Source organism: Gekko japonicus, unplaced genomic scaffold (genome assembly GCF_001447785.1).
Source record: "Gekko japonicus isolate JY-2015 unplaced genomic scaffold, Gekko_japonicus_V1.1 scaffold2630, whole genome shotgun sequence".
Taxonomy (NCBI): Eukaryota; Metazoa; Chordata; class Lepidosauria; order Squamata; family Gekkonidae; genus Gekko; species Gekko japonicus.
This window is the reverse complement of record NW_015163682.1, coordinates 81271-100945: the sequence shown is the minus strand read 5'-3', so window position 1 is coordinate 100945 and position 19675 is coordinate 81271. Positions and strand designations below refer to the sequence as shown.

General features: G+C 45.5%; 1 protein-coding gene across 1 annotated transcript in view; it reads right to left on the bottom strand.

The window, feature by feature from the left end:
• SPAG16 (sperm associated antigen 16) overlaps nt 1–19675 on the bottom strand; it is a gene marked incomplete at its 3' end in the record, with an annotated part of 219151 nt that overhangs the window by 138215 nt on the left and 61261 nt on the right. The window contains exon 10 of the mRNA XM_015407767.1: nt 3939–4069. Coding sequence (XP_015263253.1) covers nt 3939–4069 — 131 coding nt within the window. The remainder of the gene's footprint in view (nt 1–3938; nt 4070–19675) is intronic.

The following is a 19675-nucleotide window of genomic DNA, read 5'->3' as shown; positions in this document are numbered from 1 at the left end:
ACACACACACAGAGACACACACACACTCACATACATACATTTAAAATTATATTTTATACGACAAAAGTCAGCATTCCTAGAATACCTTTAAAATACTAGTGCTGTAAACAAATGACAAACAGCTTTCCGAGATTTTCAATTATTTGTGAAAACAGGTTCTAGCTGAGGAACAAAGCAGACTTCAGACTCCTTTACACACTGTGTCTGCCATGATGATTTCTAACAAGCAGCACCCACAGAACTAAAAGGCCAGAGATAACACAAGGACCAGCTTACTAGTACGGAATCTTGCCACGCTGCTTGTGTCAAGTACTGCTGGGCAGTGTGCAGGCACCGTCCTCCGCAGGGTCCAGGATGCTGTTTGAATTGGACTCTTTCATTTGTATGCTGTGACAAAAGCTCAGGAGAGTTTGCAAAGTAAAATCAAAGGCACAAGTGTAGCCATTAGCTTCACAGTCACTTTCAAGCATAAGAAGTTTTTCTGCAGACACTGGGATTCAGAAGGAAAGGATGAAGTAACTACACAAACTCCCATCCTGTGTTCAACATGGGACACAAAAGCAACACGAGCCGGCTGTCCAGTCAGTGCTTGATTGAGAGATGAAACTACTAGACCTGCTTCGGCACTAAGAATATTCTTCAAGCTGAACAGAGGGCACACTCACCGCTGGCTCACTCCAAGAAAATAAATTTCAAGGACACTTCATTCTACCTGCTGGCCTTTGGAGAGATCAACTACAACTAAGAGATCGACTAAGATTATGACTTCCAGTGATATACATACACAGCCATACCATTCGTGGTATATCCCCCTTCAACTCCTGAAACGTCTCTTTAATGTATACCCTTGAGTGTGAATGCTCACGGTAAGGAGGAAAGTTCCTGAATGCTGTAATTCATTTTATGAGGTGTTTACATACCAACACCATGTAGACTTCAAGAGACTCAATGACATTTGAAAATAGCCTTCATTGGAAAATAATGTTTGTTCTGCTTGCAAACCACACTTACCTTTTGGAACCTCCACTCCACACACTCACACACATAGACACACACAGATCTCAACTTTGAGAGGGGATAACCTTGAACAGTTCCGCCAGAAACTAATCTGAACCTCACGGATGCCCGCTGCTCCTCCACACATCTAGCCACGCTGCACCAAATAAATCGTGGACCTATTATTCTAACTTGCGTTAGCAGTGGAAGGTCCAACCTCAGTGCTCAAGTAATCAACTTCGTTCTTAAAAGAGGAGGGTGCTTAAAGAGGTCACACAGAGCACAGAAGAGAAGAATTGTGTGGATATGAATTTTACCCAGGAAGAAAGGGAAGCCATAAATAGGCATAAATAGGAAAGGTTTTACAGTGCCTGAATCTTTCAGACGTTGTCCATCGTTCCAAAGAAGAGTTTCATTCAGATACATTCATATCGGAATACATAAATTAATTTTGTATGAATTAATGGGAGACAGCATCCATTTACAAGCACTTCAGTATATATAAAAAAGTGTCATGACTGAGATCTACGAGAAGCCACTCAGTCAACTCTGTGACTGAGTTATCATAGGCTTATCATAAGCGACTGAATATCCAGTATTATCCCAAAGAAACTTCACAAAATCCACAAAGGAAGGTGAAGGAATTCATTTTCCGGAGGATGGCCAAAACCAAAAAATGGCCCTGGATGACAACAATGGAAAGAAAACTAAAAACACACAGACAGCAACATGGGACACCACCAAATTAGTGAACATGGCTGGGGAAAGAACACTCCTTTCTTTATATTTTTTTTACTGTTTATATTTTTTAAAACCATCATATTCAACCAGCAAATCTAGCAAGCGGTGCGTGTGTGTGTGGGGGGGAGTTAAAACCAACTACATTCAAGTGCAACAGCAGTTTACAAGACACACACCCCCCCCTGCAAATGCAGGCCGCCGCCACAGAGGTCCCCCAAAAATCCAAACATGGAGGATCATAACAAACCACAGAAAGGTGAGATGGTTGTTGAGTTCTACAAAACTTTACTTCAGGCTATGCAGTTAGTTCAAAAAAAAGGGAGGGGGGGCTAAGTGAAATTATAGCAGGTGTTGCTGGCTGAAGTCCAGTGTACAAAAATGTCTTAAGATCCAGTCTCTTGCCTTGAGCCAACTTTCTTCAAGCAGCCATCTGTGCAGTTGTACCTGTCAGATCTTGGCCTGCACAGAGAATCCTTTGGAACTTTCTAGAGTTAAGCTAAAAGGGTTTTTTTGGCACTGGGTTGGTCCACATCAAGGAAGGGCATGCTACCACACCCACTTTCAGGGGGGGCAGCAGCAACTTCCCGCTCAGTTCCTCCCTCAGACAACGCAGCAAGAAATAGAAAATCTACTGCAGAAAAAGAGGGCAGGTCGTATGTCTGTACAGAAGACCTGATGGAAAACATCACCTGTTCCTCTCCTTCATGTTCTCTGTGCAAACGAAGGAAGGAAGGAAGGAAGGAAGGAAGGAAGGAAGGAAGGAAGGAAGGAAGGAAATAGATGATAGACAGATAGACAGGTAATGGGCGGAAGCCTCACCCACTATTCTATGAAAGACTGTTCTCTTCACAATGCAACTACTGTGTTGGTGGTCAAAGGTTTGCTCCCCCCACACACACACACACTTTGAGCCATGCATGGTAGCAGTTCCCCCGCCCACATGGATGGAGTTGGCGCTCTTAGCTTAGTTGTAGAGGATCCTGAAGGAATCTCTGTGCAGATGTGTCATTCCAGGGGGGTACCAGCATACAGACCAAAACAGTGAATAAAGCAGTTGAGGAAACTCTATGCAAAGGAGATTAGAGGCCTCCCTTTGGAGAGATCTAACCTAGCAATTATTTGAAGCTGGCTCTGGTATTAATGGCCTGTGACTTCCAATTAGGGCAAGACACAAATCTGAGTGTCAAAGAGAGGAAGGTAATTGCTTCTTTGTTAGCATCCCTTTTCTGGCTGGAAAAAGCAAGAAGATGCAGGAAGATACAGTCCAATTTGAAACATCAGGGTGGGCAGGAAGCTCTGATGTGGGCACCCCTCCACCTCCACCTCTGTCTCCGTACCCCCCTCATCATAACCTGGCATCAACTTCAGCTTTGAAACCCTGACTCCAAATGTTGGGGAGAAACTTACAAGACAGAAGATGAGGAGGAGAGCGACAGGGAGACTACATTCATATGGCACAGACTCTTCCGGAAGGGAGCAGTTGCTACAGATTACGTAGATGGCCTCTCTGCAGGGGATCCAATTCCCTTGATAATCACTCCTCCTCCAGCAAAGATGGGCCCAGACCAGGACTGAGTCCGACAGGAGCCTCAAACATCACAGGCAGGCTGGCCTCATGCCACTGTGAGATGTTCGCAGCGAGGGAGCCGCACACAGGCACGAGGGGTCAGTTAGCAGGTTTTGAGGCTTGCTTGGCTTTGGGGGGGGGCGACTGACCTCAGAGCATGTGTGTTTTCAGGGGTGCATCCTCCAGGCCCAAATTTCCCTGACTCCCTGGATCCTTTTAAATGGAACAGGGGACAGTCCCTCTGACCTCAGAGCATGTGTGTTTTCAGGGGCGCATCCTCCAGGGCCAAATTTCCCTGACTCCCTGGGGACCGTCCCCTCACATTCTAAACAAGGGGGAGGGGGATTTGGAGGAGACGAATCGGACATGAATTTCTGCCCTTTGTGACATCTACTCTGTCACTATTTAAATGGCCCTTCTCTTTGAGGCCAGCAGTCTGATCTCTCCAACTCTGACATGGTTTCGTGGAGCCCTACACATCTGGTTATCTTTGTCACAGCCTGAAGACACAGTGGCCTTGTTGTGGTTAAGCTTTAAGAACTGGCAATAACACAATCGTTCTCCATGTCTGCTAAAAGTAAAATGGCATGATTATATACAGAATAGCAGGTAGGCTATTTCAGAGTTCTCCTACCAGCTCACGGCCAGGTCATGCACTTTCAGCGTGTTGCTTAGCCTGTACACTCCGGACTTCAGGGGCCGCACACACTCTTTTGCACGAGCAAGGTAAGGGTTGACTTGAATATCTTCAGGAAACTCGGAATCCTAGAACAAAACAAGAGAAATAGAAGTCAGTTCTCAAGATACTGCAAGACATGTTTATGCTAATGGAAGGTGCCCCCGTCCATTGCCAGCTCCTGTGTGTTGATCATTTCATTCCATGCTGCTAACAGGGCTGAATTACAAGTTATTACAACACTCGGAACATACACCCCACCAGGACTTAACAGGGATATTGGTTTCTTATTCCGTTACATATGCTAACTCATTCAATCCTCACATACGTTTTCTCACCAAGTAGGGCTATACATTCCCTATATTTTGATGTTTTTCTTTTCTTATTTGAAATAGTATATTATAATAGTGATTGTAATGCAATGCGGTATCTTGTTGATCTCTGACATAACACTGTACCCAAGGAAAAGGATTCTGTCAGTTTAACTCCCCGTTTTAGTGAAACAAAATGTTATTACTGCTCTTAATAATTAAGAATATAATTGAATATGTAATGTAATTTAGAATGGTAGATTTAAATGTAGTTCTCTGTTTTGGGGACAAGGAAAATACTCTGCACAGCCAAGATCCTGTAAAGTTCACCTCCATGTTAGAAAGGAGATGGAAGTGACTCGCGAAAGCCCCATGCCCTGCCACATATTTTGTTAGGCAAAGAATCACAGAATCATAGAGTTGGAAGGGACCTCCAGGATCATCTAGTCCAACCCCTTGCACAATGCAGGAAATTCACAAATTCCTCCCCCCCCCCAACAGCCCCAGTGACCGCTGTTCCATGCCCAGAAGATGGGGAAAAACCTCCAGGATCTCTAGCCAAACTGGCCTGGAGAAAAACTGCTTCCTGACCCCAAAGTGGCTTTAAGGTCTATAAGGTGCTACTGAACTCCTGCTCTTCGCCACTGCTACAAAAAATGGGGAGCCACTGGTGCAAAGGGATCAGCACCAAGCAATTATTTCCTTAAAGGCATATATAATCAACCCCACGTTGCATTTAAAGAAGAAACTAAATTTAAATCGTATTGACAAACAAATGAATGACAAATGGAAGCACTCATTTCATATCAACTAATATGAATCAGCTGACATCATGGTTCTAAATATATGCAAAGTTACATTTGAGGCTCGAGAAGAAAGCCCCTAACAACCTTCAAATCAATCAGTTTAATTTCTGCAGAAGTAGATTTGCATATACACTTAAGAATACACTCTGCTTTCATTCCAATGATCAATGTGGCTTCTAAAGTATTTTCCAAAGATTAATCAGCACGTCAGGAGATTGAAAATTAAATTAAGCAGGCTAAATGATCTTTATTAAAAATTATTTTCATTTAAGAATGTCAAGAGAACATTTGACCTTACACAGTTACATTAAAAAACAGAAAGTAAATTGTTACCCTGCCTATGATAAAACAGGCCCTGCAGGTTACTCGTTCTGTCCGTCACCCAGGAATGTGGGATTTGTTCAGCCGACCCCGGGTCCTCTCAAGCTCCTGTGTCTCCAAGAGGAGTTCATCTCTCCAGTTTTATCTCTCTCCCACCCCTCCCACAGCACAGCTAGGGTTTCTTCTTGCAACCATGACCAGATTGCAAGTTAAAGGTGCATTTGCCTAGTAACTTGGACCCCCCCCAACCAACCCTTTCTGCCTTTTAAGAGACTCTTCTCCAAATTCAGTATTGCCTTCCCAACCCAAATTAGCATGAAAGAAGGGGGGAAATCTCAGTTGTTGGGGTTCTTCAAAACAAGGTAGGCATTTCCTTACTTTCTCTTTTTATGTTGGTAGCCATGAGCTGAGCCGGGGTTTGTGTTGGTGCAAAGGCATTATTTTTACAAGCAGTCGCTGGTTACAAAGGGGAAAAGATACCCTTGGGGCAGTGCCAGTGCTCCCTCTAAGCTGAGTTAGTGTGAGCTGGCTCACAGTTTTTGAGCCCCCAGCTCACACATTTTTGTCTTCGCTCAGGAAGGCTGGCCCCAGAGCAAACTAATTTATGCAGTAGCCAAATCGCTCGCTCACAGCTGTAATGCCAGTCGCTCACAGAGTAGAATCTTTGCTCACAAGACTCCACACAGCTTAGAGGGAGCGTTGCCCTGGCCTTGAGCAACAGTTTATTAGTAGTGTTATTTTCATTTATAGTCTGCCTTTGCCACTCAGACTCATGTTGGATTACAAGCATGATAAAAACGTCACAATCGGTAAACAGATTACAAAATATAACCTCCAGCAGACAGTGAGCAGATTACAAAATATGACATTTCAATCGCACAGCAAGGATTCCTAGTAAGGTAAAATAAGGCAGGTGGGTAGAGATTGTAGAGTGGGTGGGGTGGGGTGGACAGAACAAAGCATGCAAGCACGCCTGTTGGACGCAACAAGACAATCAACATAGGAAATTTAACATCTGAGCCAAATAAAGTAAGTGATAAATGCTGCCCTCTCCCCGTTCAAAACTTACTCCCCACCCCCACGCACACACAAACACCTGGTGATGGTAAACAAAGAATAAACGTTTCCAGATTTCTGGTTCAGGCTCAACGCTCTGTTCTTTTCTACCATCTAACTGGCTTCCCCCTTTCTGACCACGTGCCCTGATTTGGTCCTCCGTGTCCATCTATAGCAGCATCTCACAAAGGGTACAGACTGTAGTTTACAAGACAACACCCCCCCCCAGTTACTTAGAATAAAATGACCATGAATTGCCATCCCAGTACCCCGAGCACCCCCCGTTCATTAGGATCCCTGCCAGAGCTCCCTCGCATCATAAGGCCTGGAGATACCCCTGGAATTATAACTGACCCCCAGGCTACAAAGATCGCTTCCCATGGAGAAAATGGCACCTATTTATTGACTTGCAATTTCTTGCTTTCGAACTGCTAGGTTGGCCGGAGCTGGGGCCAGAGATGGGAGCTCACTCCGTCACACGGCACTTGGGTCTCGAACTGCCAAACTACCGACCTTCCGGTCTGCAGCTCAGCATCTTAACCTCTGAGCCATCGTGGCCCCTTATATCTCACTAAGGTGTCCCCCCCAAGCCCCAGGAATTTTCTAAGCAGAAGTTGGCAACCCAGGGCCTTATGCAGCCAGAGGCAGAGAGAGACTCCAGCTTGCACATGATCCAGGCTATTACATGCACCTCCTGAGAGGAGGCTGCTGCAGACCTCAAAAGGACTCGTTCTGTGACTCTGGAATCCCCCACATCCAGACCAAAGTGAACAACCGGTATTTGTGGGGCAGGAATCTTATATTCCTCCCCCATGAAGAGTATCCCTTACAATACAGACCTGCCCAGTAACCAGACCAAGCCATCTGTCAACTGGCCCCATTATTTCCCCTTCAATGTAATCCAAAGTACTCTGGGGAAACACTTGCCATTGAGCAAGTAGGAGAATCACCTTCTAACACCAATTACCTTCTAACAGGCAAACAGTTGCCATTGAGCAAGCAAGAGAATCACCTTCTAATGCCAATTACCTTCTAACAGGGAAACAGTTGCCATTGAGTATGAGAATCACTTTCTAACGGGGAAACACTTGCCATTGAGCAAGTATAAGAATAACCTTCTAATGCCAATTAGCTTCTAACAGGGAAACACTTGCCATTGTGCAAGTATGAGAATCACCTTCTAACAGAGAAACACTTGCCATTGAGCAAGTATCACCTTCTAATGCCAGTTTACCTTTTAACGGGGAAACACTTGCCATTGAGCAAGTATAAGAATAACCTTCTAATGCCAATTAGCTTCTAACAGGGAAACACTTGCCACTGAGCAAGTATGAGTATGAGAATTATGTTCTAACGGGGAAACACTTGCCATTGAGCAAGTATGAGAATCATCTTCTAACGTCAATTACCTTCTAACGGGGAAACAGTTGCCATTGAATAAGTATGAGAATCACCTTCTAACGGGGAAACACTTGCCACTGAGCAAGTATGAGAATCAACTTCTAATGCCAATTGTAGATGTTTCCAGAACATGAGAGTCCTCCTTCAGGGCCTTTGGATTCAGAAGTCGACTGCCCTTTCAGATTCCTGTGCTCTTCAAAGAGAAGGCCAATGATGAGTCACAGCTGCCACTTTCAACTTTTGGCAGGCAGAAATGCAGGTTAATAAATGTTATCAATAATGTCCACAAAACATGGCAATATCTTCCCAGTGAGCAGATTCTGTTTGGTTTTTCATAATTTAATACATGATCACCAAAGATGATTTATACACACACACACAAAAAATATGGAAGTAACCTGAGAATTGTATTATTATATCATCATTAATATAAATGGTGCTTTGAAGTAACCAATATGGCCACCAATGAGTGTTCTTAATAAATTTCAATACTGGGGAGATCTCAAAGGGGTATTGCCCTGGCCAGCGTATTAGAAAGTCAAAAAAAAATTTTCATTATTCCAGAAGCCTTTACAGTCCTGAAAAATAACCACTGCAGAAACAAACACTATCAAAAACTTTACATATGAATATCTACTATTGTATGACTTTCATAGCTCAGTATAGCAACTGTTTCTAGGTACAGACAGAATGACACTGAGAAAACTGGACTGTTCTTCATTTCAAAATTCAATAATCATAACTCATTAACCTGCATGATCAGAAACTTCCATTCCTTTCAAACGTATCCTACGGATTAAAGCTAAACAACTGCATGATGGACCACGGCAAAGCCCAGCCATTTATTTATTTTATTAAACTTGACACCCTTGCTGTGTTCACGCTTAGTGTGGACCCCTCAAGACTTACACACTCAGCCATAGACACATGGGCAGCCTTGTTCTCAGATAATTGAGGGTAGAGCTCAATAAATAAATGTGAGTTAGGGGTTACCAAAGACGGGGATTTTCTAGCAATGGAATATCACTTGTGGAAAGTCCTTCCGCTTGAGACTTGCCTGACGCCAACTCTACTCTCTTTCAGGGGCTAGACCAAACCATTTCTTTTTACCCAGGCTGTTAATTAAAGGATTGGACTTTTAAGATCATTTTTACAGTCTGACTCTAGCCTGAACTGTTTTATGGGACTCCTTTCAATGTTTTATGCCGTTGGTCACCTAATCGTATTGATGGTTCCCATGCTATGGGTATCTCTAGGCTAGACTGTTGTTATTCACTCTGCCAGTTTGGTGTCGTGGTTAGGAGTATGGACTCTAATCTAGGAGAACCGGGTTTGATTCCCCACTCCTCCACTTGCACCTGGCTGGATGACCTTGGGCAAGCCGTAGTTCTGACAAGAGCTGTTCTTGAAAAAGAGCAGTTTGTGTCAGAATTCTCTCAGCCCCACCCACCTCACAGGGTGTCTGTTGTGGGGAGGGGAAGGGAAAGGAGTTTGTAAGCCGCTGTGAGACTCCGAGTGAAGGGTGGGGTATAAATCCAATCTCTTGTTCTTCTTCTACATGGTTCTGCTCTTAGAGACAACTCAGGAGCTCCAGTGGTTGCAGAACACCACAACCTAGTTACTGTCAGGCCCTAAGCAGAGTGTGCCTATCACATCCATTCTGCAGTCCACCCACTGGTTACTGAGCAGTTACTCAGTTCAGTTCAAGGTACCAGCTGGCACCTACAAAGTCCTTACTGCCTTAATGCCACCAGACCTTCACGCCTACTTACTCCTGCTATGTTCTGCCCCGAGTGCCTTGCTCATCCGAACAAAGGCTTTTGAGAGCGCTGTCTTGCAAACGTATAAGATTGCCAGCCACCCATTTGCAGACCCCACGGGTGGACCTCCTGATGGCACCTGGTATTTTTGGGTACTGTGTAACACAGAGTGTTGGACTGGAGGGGCCTTTGGCCTGATCCAACATTGGCGTCTGTTACGTTCTTATGTTCTTATGACATTCGCCATGGTGGTTCCCAAAATGTGGAACGGCCTGTCTGAGGGCATCAGAAAAGCCCGCCCCTCCCCCAATGTCTGTCATTTTGCAGAATGTGCAAAACAGAAATGTTTGGTAAGACATTTTTATAAAGGGATTAGAAGTGTAGAATAATGGTACAGTTCAGGAGGTGGCTTTTATAAAGGGAACAGAACTGTAGCATCAGGGGATGCACACTGGGGGGAAGGGGGAATCCCAAATTCAAGTACAGATTTATAGGGTCTGAACTTACTGAGACGGAGAGGGGGAAAGATACTGGGGCTGTAGCGGATAACTCAATGAAAGTGTCAGTCCAGTGTGCTGCAGCGGTGAAAAAGGCAAACTCTATGTTAGGGATTATGAGGGAAGGAACTGAGAATAAAACAGTTGATATTATGATGCCCCTGTACAGATCTAGGGTGCAGTCTTGTTTTTATTACTGTTTGCAGTTCTGGTCACAGAGCTGGAGAAAGTACAGAAAAGGGCAACAAAGATAATTAGGAGTTTAGAGCCATCTTTCCTATGAGGAAAGGCTGAAGAGTCGGGGACTTTTCAGTTTAGAAAAGAGATGACGAAGGGGAGGTGGACCTGATAGAGGTTTATAAAATTATGCATGGAGGGTGGAGAGACATGACAAAGATAATTTTTATCTCCCTCTCCCAAAATACTGGAATTCAAGGGCATCCAAAGAAACTGATGGGCAGGAGGTTCAGGATGGACAAAAGGAAATTCTTCTTTGCACAACAAGTGAATAAAATGTCGAATTCACTGCCAAGGGATGTAGTGATGGCCACAGGCATAGAGAGCTTTAAAAGAGGATTAGACAGATTCATGGAGGAAACACCTATCAGTGGCTACTAGCCCTGGTGACTGAGGGGAACCTCCATGTTCAGAGGCACGAATCCTCTGTATCCCAGAGCCAGGAGGCAACATCAGGGGAAGGCCTCTGCCCTGTTGTTGGCCCTCCAGAGGAACTGCTTGGCCTCTGTGTGAGACAGGATGCTGGATGGGATGGACCATTGGTCCGATCAAGAATGGCTTTTGTTATGTTCTTAGTCTACTGTAACAATTATTGTAAGTATCTTGCTTTTACTGTTTTGTCTTCTATCTTTGTAATCCTACCTAAAATAGTTTGGTGATTACACTGTTTTCCAATTCTCTAATTCTAGTCCTATTGCATTGCTCATTGATAGCGTTATGGTGCCTGATTGTACCATTTCATATTCTATACTCTGCCTGGAGTCTTGGTGAGAAAGAATGAATTAATCGTACCCTGGCTGTGATTTTCTTAATGCTGGGATTATAACTGTCAACCACGTCTATGGTTTATATTACAATTACGTTTTATTTTGTAGGCTGCCTCCAGCAGTTTCTCTGGGGGTGGCACAGACATTTTCTTTAAAGAGCAAACATACAAAAACAGTCCCTGGACCAAGTCATTCCAAGATCTTATAGAACTCACGCACGTGCGTGCACGCACACACACAAAATATTATCCCAGCGATTACATGGGAAAGCTCAAAAAGACCAGGCCTTTCTGAAGGAGGAACGAGATTCACCCGTCTCTAGATCAAAAGTGTGTCATCCACTTGTGAAAGGTCTATTCACACATAAATGTGATGCTAAATCCAAATATATTCCTCCGCATGCACACCTATTGCACAAGTAGAATCCTATCATAGCACATTCTGTGAGCTCTTTCATGCAAGCCTGAGTTGGTGACCCTCTGGTCTGGGAGCTCGGCTGCTCATGGAGTCTTCGGGCCTCAGAGGGGTCCCAGCCATTCGCTCACGGAGGGAGGATGTAGCTGCAAAAGCCCCGGGGAAGGCTAGAAATGCCCGTCTGCTCATCCCACCATGCCAGAGAATCACGGATATATAGACATGCAATATAATATAGCTCTTCCGTGAAAATTACTGTTGTTGTTGTTGTTCAGTCGCACAGCCAAGTCTGACTCTTTGTGACCCCATGGACCACATCATGCCAGGCCCTCCTGTCTTCCATCGTGCTCTGGAGTCTGCTAAATTTCATGTCCGTTGCCTCGATAACACTGTCGGACCATCTCATCCTTTGCTGTCCCCTTCTTCTTACTAAAGAATATTCTTACTCTTCTTACTAAAGAATATTAAAATCACATTTATTTGTCTACTATATAAATATTTCTCAAGCGACATACAATATCCAGTTTCAGTATCAATATAAGGCTAGAGGGCATATCTTGTATTTTTGTGATATCAGATTCAGCTTGTAGCACAAACCATCAATTTTAACTTGTTGCTTGAAAGCATATCAAACAGCAATAGGGTGACATTCCATTCTCACCACAATGCTGAATATTTGTTGTGACTTAAGTCTCCGAGGTCTCCATTTAACTCAATCTGAGCTTGTTGCTTGAAAGCATATCGGACAGCAGTAAAGTTGCATCTCATTCTCTCCACAGTGCTGAATATCTGTTACAATTGCAGCCCCAAGGTTTCTGTACAAGAGCTTTCCAACTGAAACGGTCCAACAATTAGGCTCCAAATATTTACAGACTCAATTCCAGCCTGACAAATTCACTAGCTCCTTTATGTTTCATAGTTGCTTTCTTTTTCAAAGGTGGAACTGCACCTCCTCTGCAAACACTCAAGCAGAAAAGCTTTCTTATCTGGACTGACTTCTCACAAAACATTTCTTCTGGGTTTCTGCCAAGGTGGAACTGCATCTCCTCTGTAAACACTCAAGCAGAGTGTTACAATGGGGATCACCTGAGTTCTTGGCAGTTTTTTGAGGAGAGGCACTAGCAGCTATGCTGCAAATTTGGTGCCTAACTTCAACCCCCTCCCCAAATTTCAAAAATACTGGACCAGGGGTTCTAATTCTATGGGCCCCCAAAGAAGGTGCCCCCATCCTCTATTGGTTTCAGTTGAGGGAGAAAAGGCGTTTAAAAGGATCATGGTCCCTTCAAATGCCTTCTCCAAGCCTCAAGTAAACTCTGAAGATGTTTAAAAGGCTTGCAGTCCCTTTAAACACCTTCTCCAAGTGTTCACTTGGAAGGTGTTTAAAGGGATTGCAATCCCTTTAAACACCCCCTAACTTCAACTATCCAATGGTTCCGAAAAAATCCAAAAAAATTTCAGATTTTGGGAACTTGGCCATTTTGGATAGCCAAAAAAATAGCTAAATCTCTATCCGGCTGAAAGAATAGCCAGAAAATATCAATAAGGTATTTTTCGACTCAGATATAGCCAAATGCACACACCTAGTATAAATTATGGTACTTGCGTATGACTTCTTGATTCTGTCAATCTTTGTTCGCAGTTTGCAACCTAATATAGTTTCTGATTTTCTGGGTTTTGACCCTTCATCCACCCAGTGACTTGGTCTCTAGCACCCAGTTCACCATGCCAGACTCCTCCTAGCTGACACTTCTTCTTTCCAGACACAGTGGTTCCACTTGAACAGATCAAGTTAGAGGCTCTTTTGCATTCTTATTGTGCATCAGTTTGCATTAGAACGCTACCAGACATTTTACTCTGTGTGTATTTTCAGATCTAGCCCCTAGTAGTCTTGCCCAGAGATTCCTACATTATCTGGGGGCTTATTTCAATTTCCGTTCTCTTTCAGTTAAGCCTTGCCAATATAAAATGTAAACAAGACAAAGATATCAAGGATAATTGTACAAGAAGCCACGAGGAAATCTTTGAACAGAAGACATTTCTGTCTTAAAATGCTCCTTTTCTCACCCACACTTTGTCATCGGCCATGGTTTAATCATGACTACAATTATTTTATAAACAGATGAAATACCAGGGGAAAGTTGAAAGCCCCAGCACAAAAAGAGCACAGTAAAACCTTTATTACATACTACGTCTTGCTTAGCTTGCTAATAAAACTCATAAAATCACTCACAAAGGCTGTGGCTACATAAATTTCCCTCATTCAGCTTTATAACCCTGACAGATTTTTTTAATAAACATAAAGATAATATGCAATAGATAGTAAAAGTTAGATTAATTTAAAAAGCCATTGTAAAACTGCCGTGAGTTCATAGAGAGGGAGCCCAGTTTGAGTAATAATGCCCATGTTCAATCAAAAAGCAAAACTGCTCCTGAAAGGAGTCTTGCCTTGAAAAGGTCTGGGAAGGCAGGTGACTGTTCGTGATGCAGGGAAGGGAAGCCAAGTGGAGCACAGCACCGGCACAGCTGTTTTCCCCCTGCTTTGTGGCCACAGGGGCAACGGCAGAGAACTTGTCTCAAGACAGCATGCTGTAAAAAGTGTCTGATGGGCGAAGAAGAAATTCTGCTGACCTTTACAAATGCTGATATTCCTTCGCTTTAAGTATTTTTAGAACTAGTCAGTTTTTTGGCTGATGTGGAAAGAAAGAACAGTGCTGGAATGTAAAATATTTGGTAAGAAAAATGACATTTTGACCTTAAAGCATACAATAAAACATGCATAATGGTGCTGGTATAATTAGCACAATAATTATTTTATTGGTGTGTATCTCCTTACTGAAGCACAAGCTCACATTTTTTGGCCACCAAATGAGAAGGGAGCCCTCACTGGAGAAGACCCTGATGCTGGGAAAGACTGAAGGTCAAAGAAGACGGGGACGGCAAAGGATGAGATGGTTGGACAGTGTTATCCAGGCAACGAACATGAAATCAAGCAAACTCCGGAGCACAACAGAAGACAGGAAGGCCTGGCGTGATGTGGTCCATGGGGTCGCAAAGAGTTGGACTCAACTGTGCGGCTAAACAACAAACAACAACAACAAATCTTTTTACTCATATGGGTCACACTCGAGTCAATGAGACTTACCCGGATGCCAGGATCAGGCCTCCTCGCAGGTCAGTGGGGCATCTCGGGGTGAGGCCCCCTGACTTACTGGCAAGGCCCCCAATGACTTCCCATCCAGCCCAGGGCCCCCGAGTGGTGGCAGATGCATGGAAGGAGCCGGGTGTTCCTTTAATTCGATTAGCCAGTGCCCCCGAAGAAATTTAAATACCCCTCTACTTAAGAAATCCTGGCTACGGGCCTGAGGTCATTCCAGAGGCCCTTTGAAGATTGAGGAAGCTGCCTTGGACAAAAGGCCTTTCACATTCAACCCAAAACTCAGAGGCATCTCTCCATACACAAAACTCCCCCCCTTTCTCCCCTCCCCTTTCCTTCTTATCAGACAGCCATGCATTACTCTCCCCCCCCCCAAGATTTTACACCATCTTTTAGTTGTATAGCTGGTTATACTCGCTATGTATTTTACTGTATTCACTGTAATGTATTAGAATTATGTACTAGAACAATAATATTTTAGATGGTTGAGAATGTTTTTATAAATGACATTACCCACTCTGAGCCTGGTTGCCTGGGAGAGCAGGTTATAAATCCAATAAATGGAATGGAAATGAGGTGTGGCAGCCTTGGCTCAGGGGGGGGGAGGGGGGCCTCCTTTTGACAGCCGGCTGGGTCAAGACTTCAAGAGAGGGGCCTCCCTCCAAGCCCACAACCCGAAGGAGGTAGGGCCACCAGGTCTGGATTGGGAAGTTCCTGGAGATTTGAGGAGCAGAGAGTCTGGGAAAGGGGAGGGAGCCGAGCGGGTCTGCGATGCCACAGAGCCCGCCCTCTCGAGCCGCCGTCTCCCTCAGGGGAACGGACTTCATCTTTGCGGTCTGGAGATCCGTTGCAATCCCAGGCCCCACCCAGAGGCTGGCAGCCCTAGAAGGAAGCCATCGAGCGACAAAGGCTGGAGGCAGGCCAGTCCGCACAGCATCAAAACTGCACCACAGCATCATCAAGAGGAAGTGCAAGGGAGGAATGGAACTGCCCGGGATGCTGCCCCAGGAATGGAACTGCCTTCATCTCTCATCGGTGAGGTTAAATACTTCCAAAGGACAAGTTTGCCTGTCAAACGCCTCGTAGTAAAACCTGTCGCATCTCTAGTGACAGGCAACAGACGGGGTTCTAAACGAGAGGACCACATTAGAACCCCTGAGGTCTACTGGACATCACACCGCAAGGTGGCCCGTGCATTTCTTTCTTGGCGAACAACCACCAAGAGGATCCACCCATTCAGACGGGGTGCCTGGCATTTGGGGCAGCCGCCCGCTCTTTCCCCCAGGGCCACTGTCCCAATCTCAAACGCCCCCTCCCAGGTGCCATTTGTGCCACTGGAGAAATACAGTTTGCCTGTGGGGGGCCTTTGTAACCCCCCTGCTGCTGCTGTTTGCCCAGAGAAATATTGGCTTAAGGTACACTTCACTCTCGTCCCTGAGAGCCGCAATGCAGTGATGAAGCCAAATGCCCATTTCTCCGGTGGTTCCAGGACAGGGACATCAGTGTTTGTGGTAGGGACAGCAACAAATGTCCAGTCTGTCCCACACGTCCCTCGTACTCTGTGCATGTGCGGTGCCATCAGGTCACAGCAGACATACGGCCACCCCACAGGGCTCTCAAGGCAAGAGCCGTCCAGAGGGGGTTTGCCTCTGCCTGCCTCCGATTCACGACCTTTGGCACTCTTTGGAGGCCTCCCATCCCTCGGCCAGAAGGGGCTGACCCTGCTTAGCTTCCCAGATCAGATGCGATCGGGCTGGCCTGGGCCGTCCGGCTCCTTGGCACAGATGGCCCTGAATGTACACCCTGCTGTACACACTGTCGGTTGCATTTCTACAGGGTGGCCGTCACGGCTCCATCTGAATAACTCAGCTCAACAGTACTCATTCTGCAGATCCTGGGGAGCCACATTCCCAATTCCTATCGACCCAAAGAGCCAAAGGACCGCTTAGGCCCCACATGCCACCCCCAAACGAGCCTTTGCGTTAACAGGCGACGGCTGAACGTGTTAAGGTTGTCTTTCCCCACTACTGGGACTTCTGTTCTGTTTTATGGGTCAGCATCCAACAGTGCTATGCCCCATTCCACCATCCCATACAGCTGCATCTATGTTGACCCCTCCCCATATAGAGAACCCCAACACCTGCACAATCTTGACAAATACATCATGGGCAAATTCTGCTGTGTTTTAAAATTTAAAACTGTTTTAGCTGAGGCCCACAGCAACGATGAATTTATTCCGGTGTCTAAAGAAACTGCCTACTGTCTCAGAACATGGGTGGAGACTTTGGGGGGTGGAGCCAGGAGAGGGCGGGGTTTGGGGAGGGGAGGGGCCTTCGCAAGGCCGTAGAGTCCCCCCTTCAAAGCAGCCATTTTCTCCAAGGGAGCTGATCTCCGTCAGCTGGGGATCAGTTGTAAAAGCGGGAGATCTCCAGGCCCCACCTGGAGGATCCCATTTGCCTCACAACCATAATATAAATGTTCCTTTGAAAGGGTTCTTTAGACAAATTAATCGTATTAAAACTAATTCTTTACACATGTTTTGATGCTCATTAGAACGATGCCAATAAAATCTGCAAGATTTTGTTGGAAAGGGGAGATTTCCCTCTCATTGCACTTCCTAAACAATCATCCTACGCCAAGCCCTACTCTGAATCTATGTTTCAGTGCATTTATTTGTTTAGGAAACGCAGACGCTGCTGTCTCTCCAGAGAACGCTTTGGGCAGCTTACAACTAAAATCATAAAACAAAGCCGCTTAAGAAAACAAGCCGATGCCATCGGAAATCCCAGCACTGTGTGTGCATTTGACACCACCGACCCTTTCAAATACCCTCCACGTAGCTGTCTTCTCCAAACAAAGCTCAGCAGCTGTCCAAGCTCTAGCCCCCGAGGCAGAGAGGCAGGCAGGCAGGCATCTTCAAAACTCTGCATTGGGAGGGTGCCAAAAAAGGACAGGTCTGGCTGCCACAACCAGTCTCTCAGAAACGGAATACGGTCACATTTACAGATTACAAATGGGCAGGGGTCATTTCCTGCAGGAGCGCACAGGAACGGAGCTCCGGCAGTAAAGAGCCCAGGGGGCGGGCACATGCAACAAGCCCCACCCCCTGCGCCCAGCAGCCCTCAGTCAGAGCAAGAAGCAGCCAGGTAAGTTGCAGAGCCCGCCCCCCCGGTCCAAAACAGTCCAGTGGCACCTTCAAGACCAAGTTTTATTCAGGCACCAGCTCTCCCTCCTCTGCGAGGACAGATCTGCACGTTCCTCCCCCCTCCCCCAATAGCTAGCAATCCAAAACAGTCCAGTGGAGCCTGAGCGGTGGGTGCTGCCTTCTGACACACTTCCGGTGATGTCAGGGGGTGTGACATATAATGAGTTACGCTAATGAACTCCTGCCCCTCTTTTTCTACAAAATGACCCCTGCAAATGGGTGACCTCCCCCCCCCCCCCAATGGCACTGGGAAAGTGCCACGGACCTCCCAGAGCCTTTTAATTTGTGCAGTCTGCCTTGAGTCTCTATGGCAAAGGTGTGCTACAGATCAAATCAAATGAAATAAAGAGGGTACAGCACTCTCTAGGGTTTATACCTTGCCCTTCACTCAGAATCTCAGAGCGGCTTACAAACTTCTTCCCCTCACCACAACAGGCACCCTGTGAGGTAGGTGGGGCTGAGAGAGCTCTTGACAGAAACTGCTCTTTTTCAGGAACAGCTCTTATCAGAACTACGGCTTGCCCGAGGTCATCCAGCCAGGTGCAAGTGGAGGAGTGGGGAAGCAAACCCGGTTCTCCCAGATTAGAGTCCGCGCACTTTAGCACTATACCAAACTGGCTCTTTAAAAGGGGACTGGCTTGTGTATGCCACTGTGGAAAGATTACCAGTGCACATGAACACATGAGGCTGCCTTCTACTGAATCAGACCCTCAGTCCATCACAGTCAGTCTTGTCTACTCAGACTGGCAGCCGCTCTCCAGGGTCTCAGGCTGAGGTCTTTCCCATCACCTCCTGCCTGGTCCTTTTAACAGGAGATGCCAGGGATTGAACCTGGGACCTCCTGCATGCCAAGCAGAGGCTCTTCCACTGAGCCACAGCCCCTCCCCTCTCCCAACATGGTGCACCATCTCTCTTCAGAGCAGAATAGCCACCTGCATTTTTGCCACTAATTACGCAAGTTCCAGTAAGTACTAAAAAACAGGATAGCGAGGACAGGCATTAAAAAGGGGCTTAAAAGCCACTCAAAAGCATGAAACAAAACAGAGGTATTAGGTGTTTTTTTTAAGAATTTAAGCAGGAATTCCTCAAGTATAAGCTATCCATAAAAGAACTGAAAGTTAACACTTTTGTGCATCCTTAAAGGGTCGGGGGATTTTGAGGTCCATTCCTCACCGTAATGTTGCTTACATCTGTACTCTGAATTCCTCCACAGTTTTTTTGATAGTTTCTATTAAGGTTTTTAAATACTATTTCGAATGGTTTGGTGTACTTGTTTGTGTTCTGCAGTGGATGCCTTTACTGGTACAGAAAGAGCTGGAGAAGAATAAAATCAGTTTATTACCACCTGGCCTTCTCGCAGCAAAGTGTAATGCCGTGTGCTTTTGTGGATGTCCTAAGAGCAAATTGTTATTCCAGACCTGTGATTCACTCTGAAATCTCTAGGCTGGGGGATAAATTATTCATGGGGGCTACAGCAGATGGCACGCCGAGGCACAACTGAATAGTGCTCTGAAAAGTGCCACAAGCGCACTCAAAAGATTTGTTCTTTTGATGCATCCACAATAATCTCTTCCAAAATTGCAACCCTGACAGAATAAATGTACTTCCCGCTAGCCACAGGCCCTCACACGCCGCGTATGGTTGAAAGGCACCTGTACCATACCCATTCTTCCTTAATTAACATTTGAAAAATGCACAGACAAAGAAACATGAAGATACGAAGATAAGAATTTAGCTCCAGCTAGGGCTATTTTGGGGCAGGAATG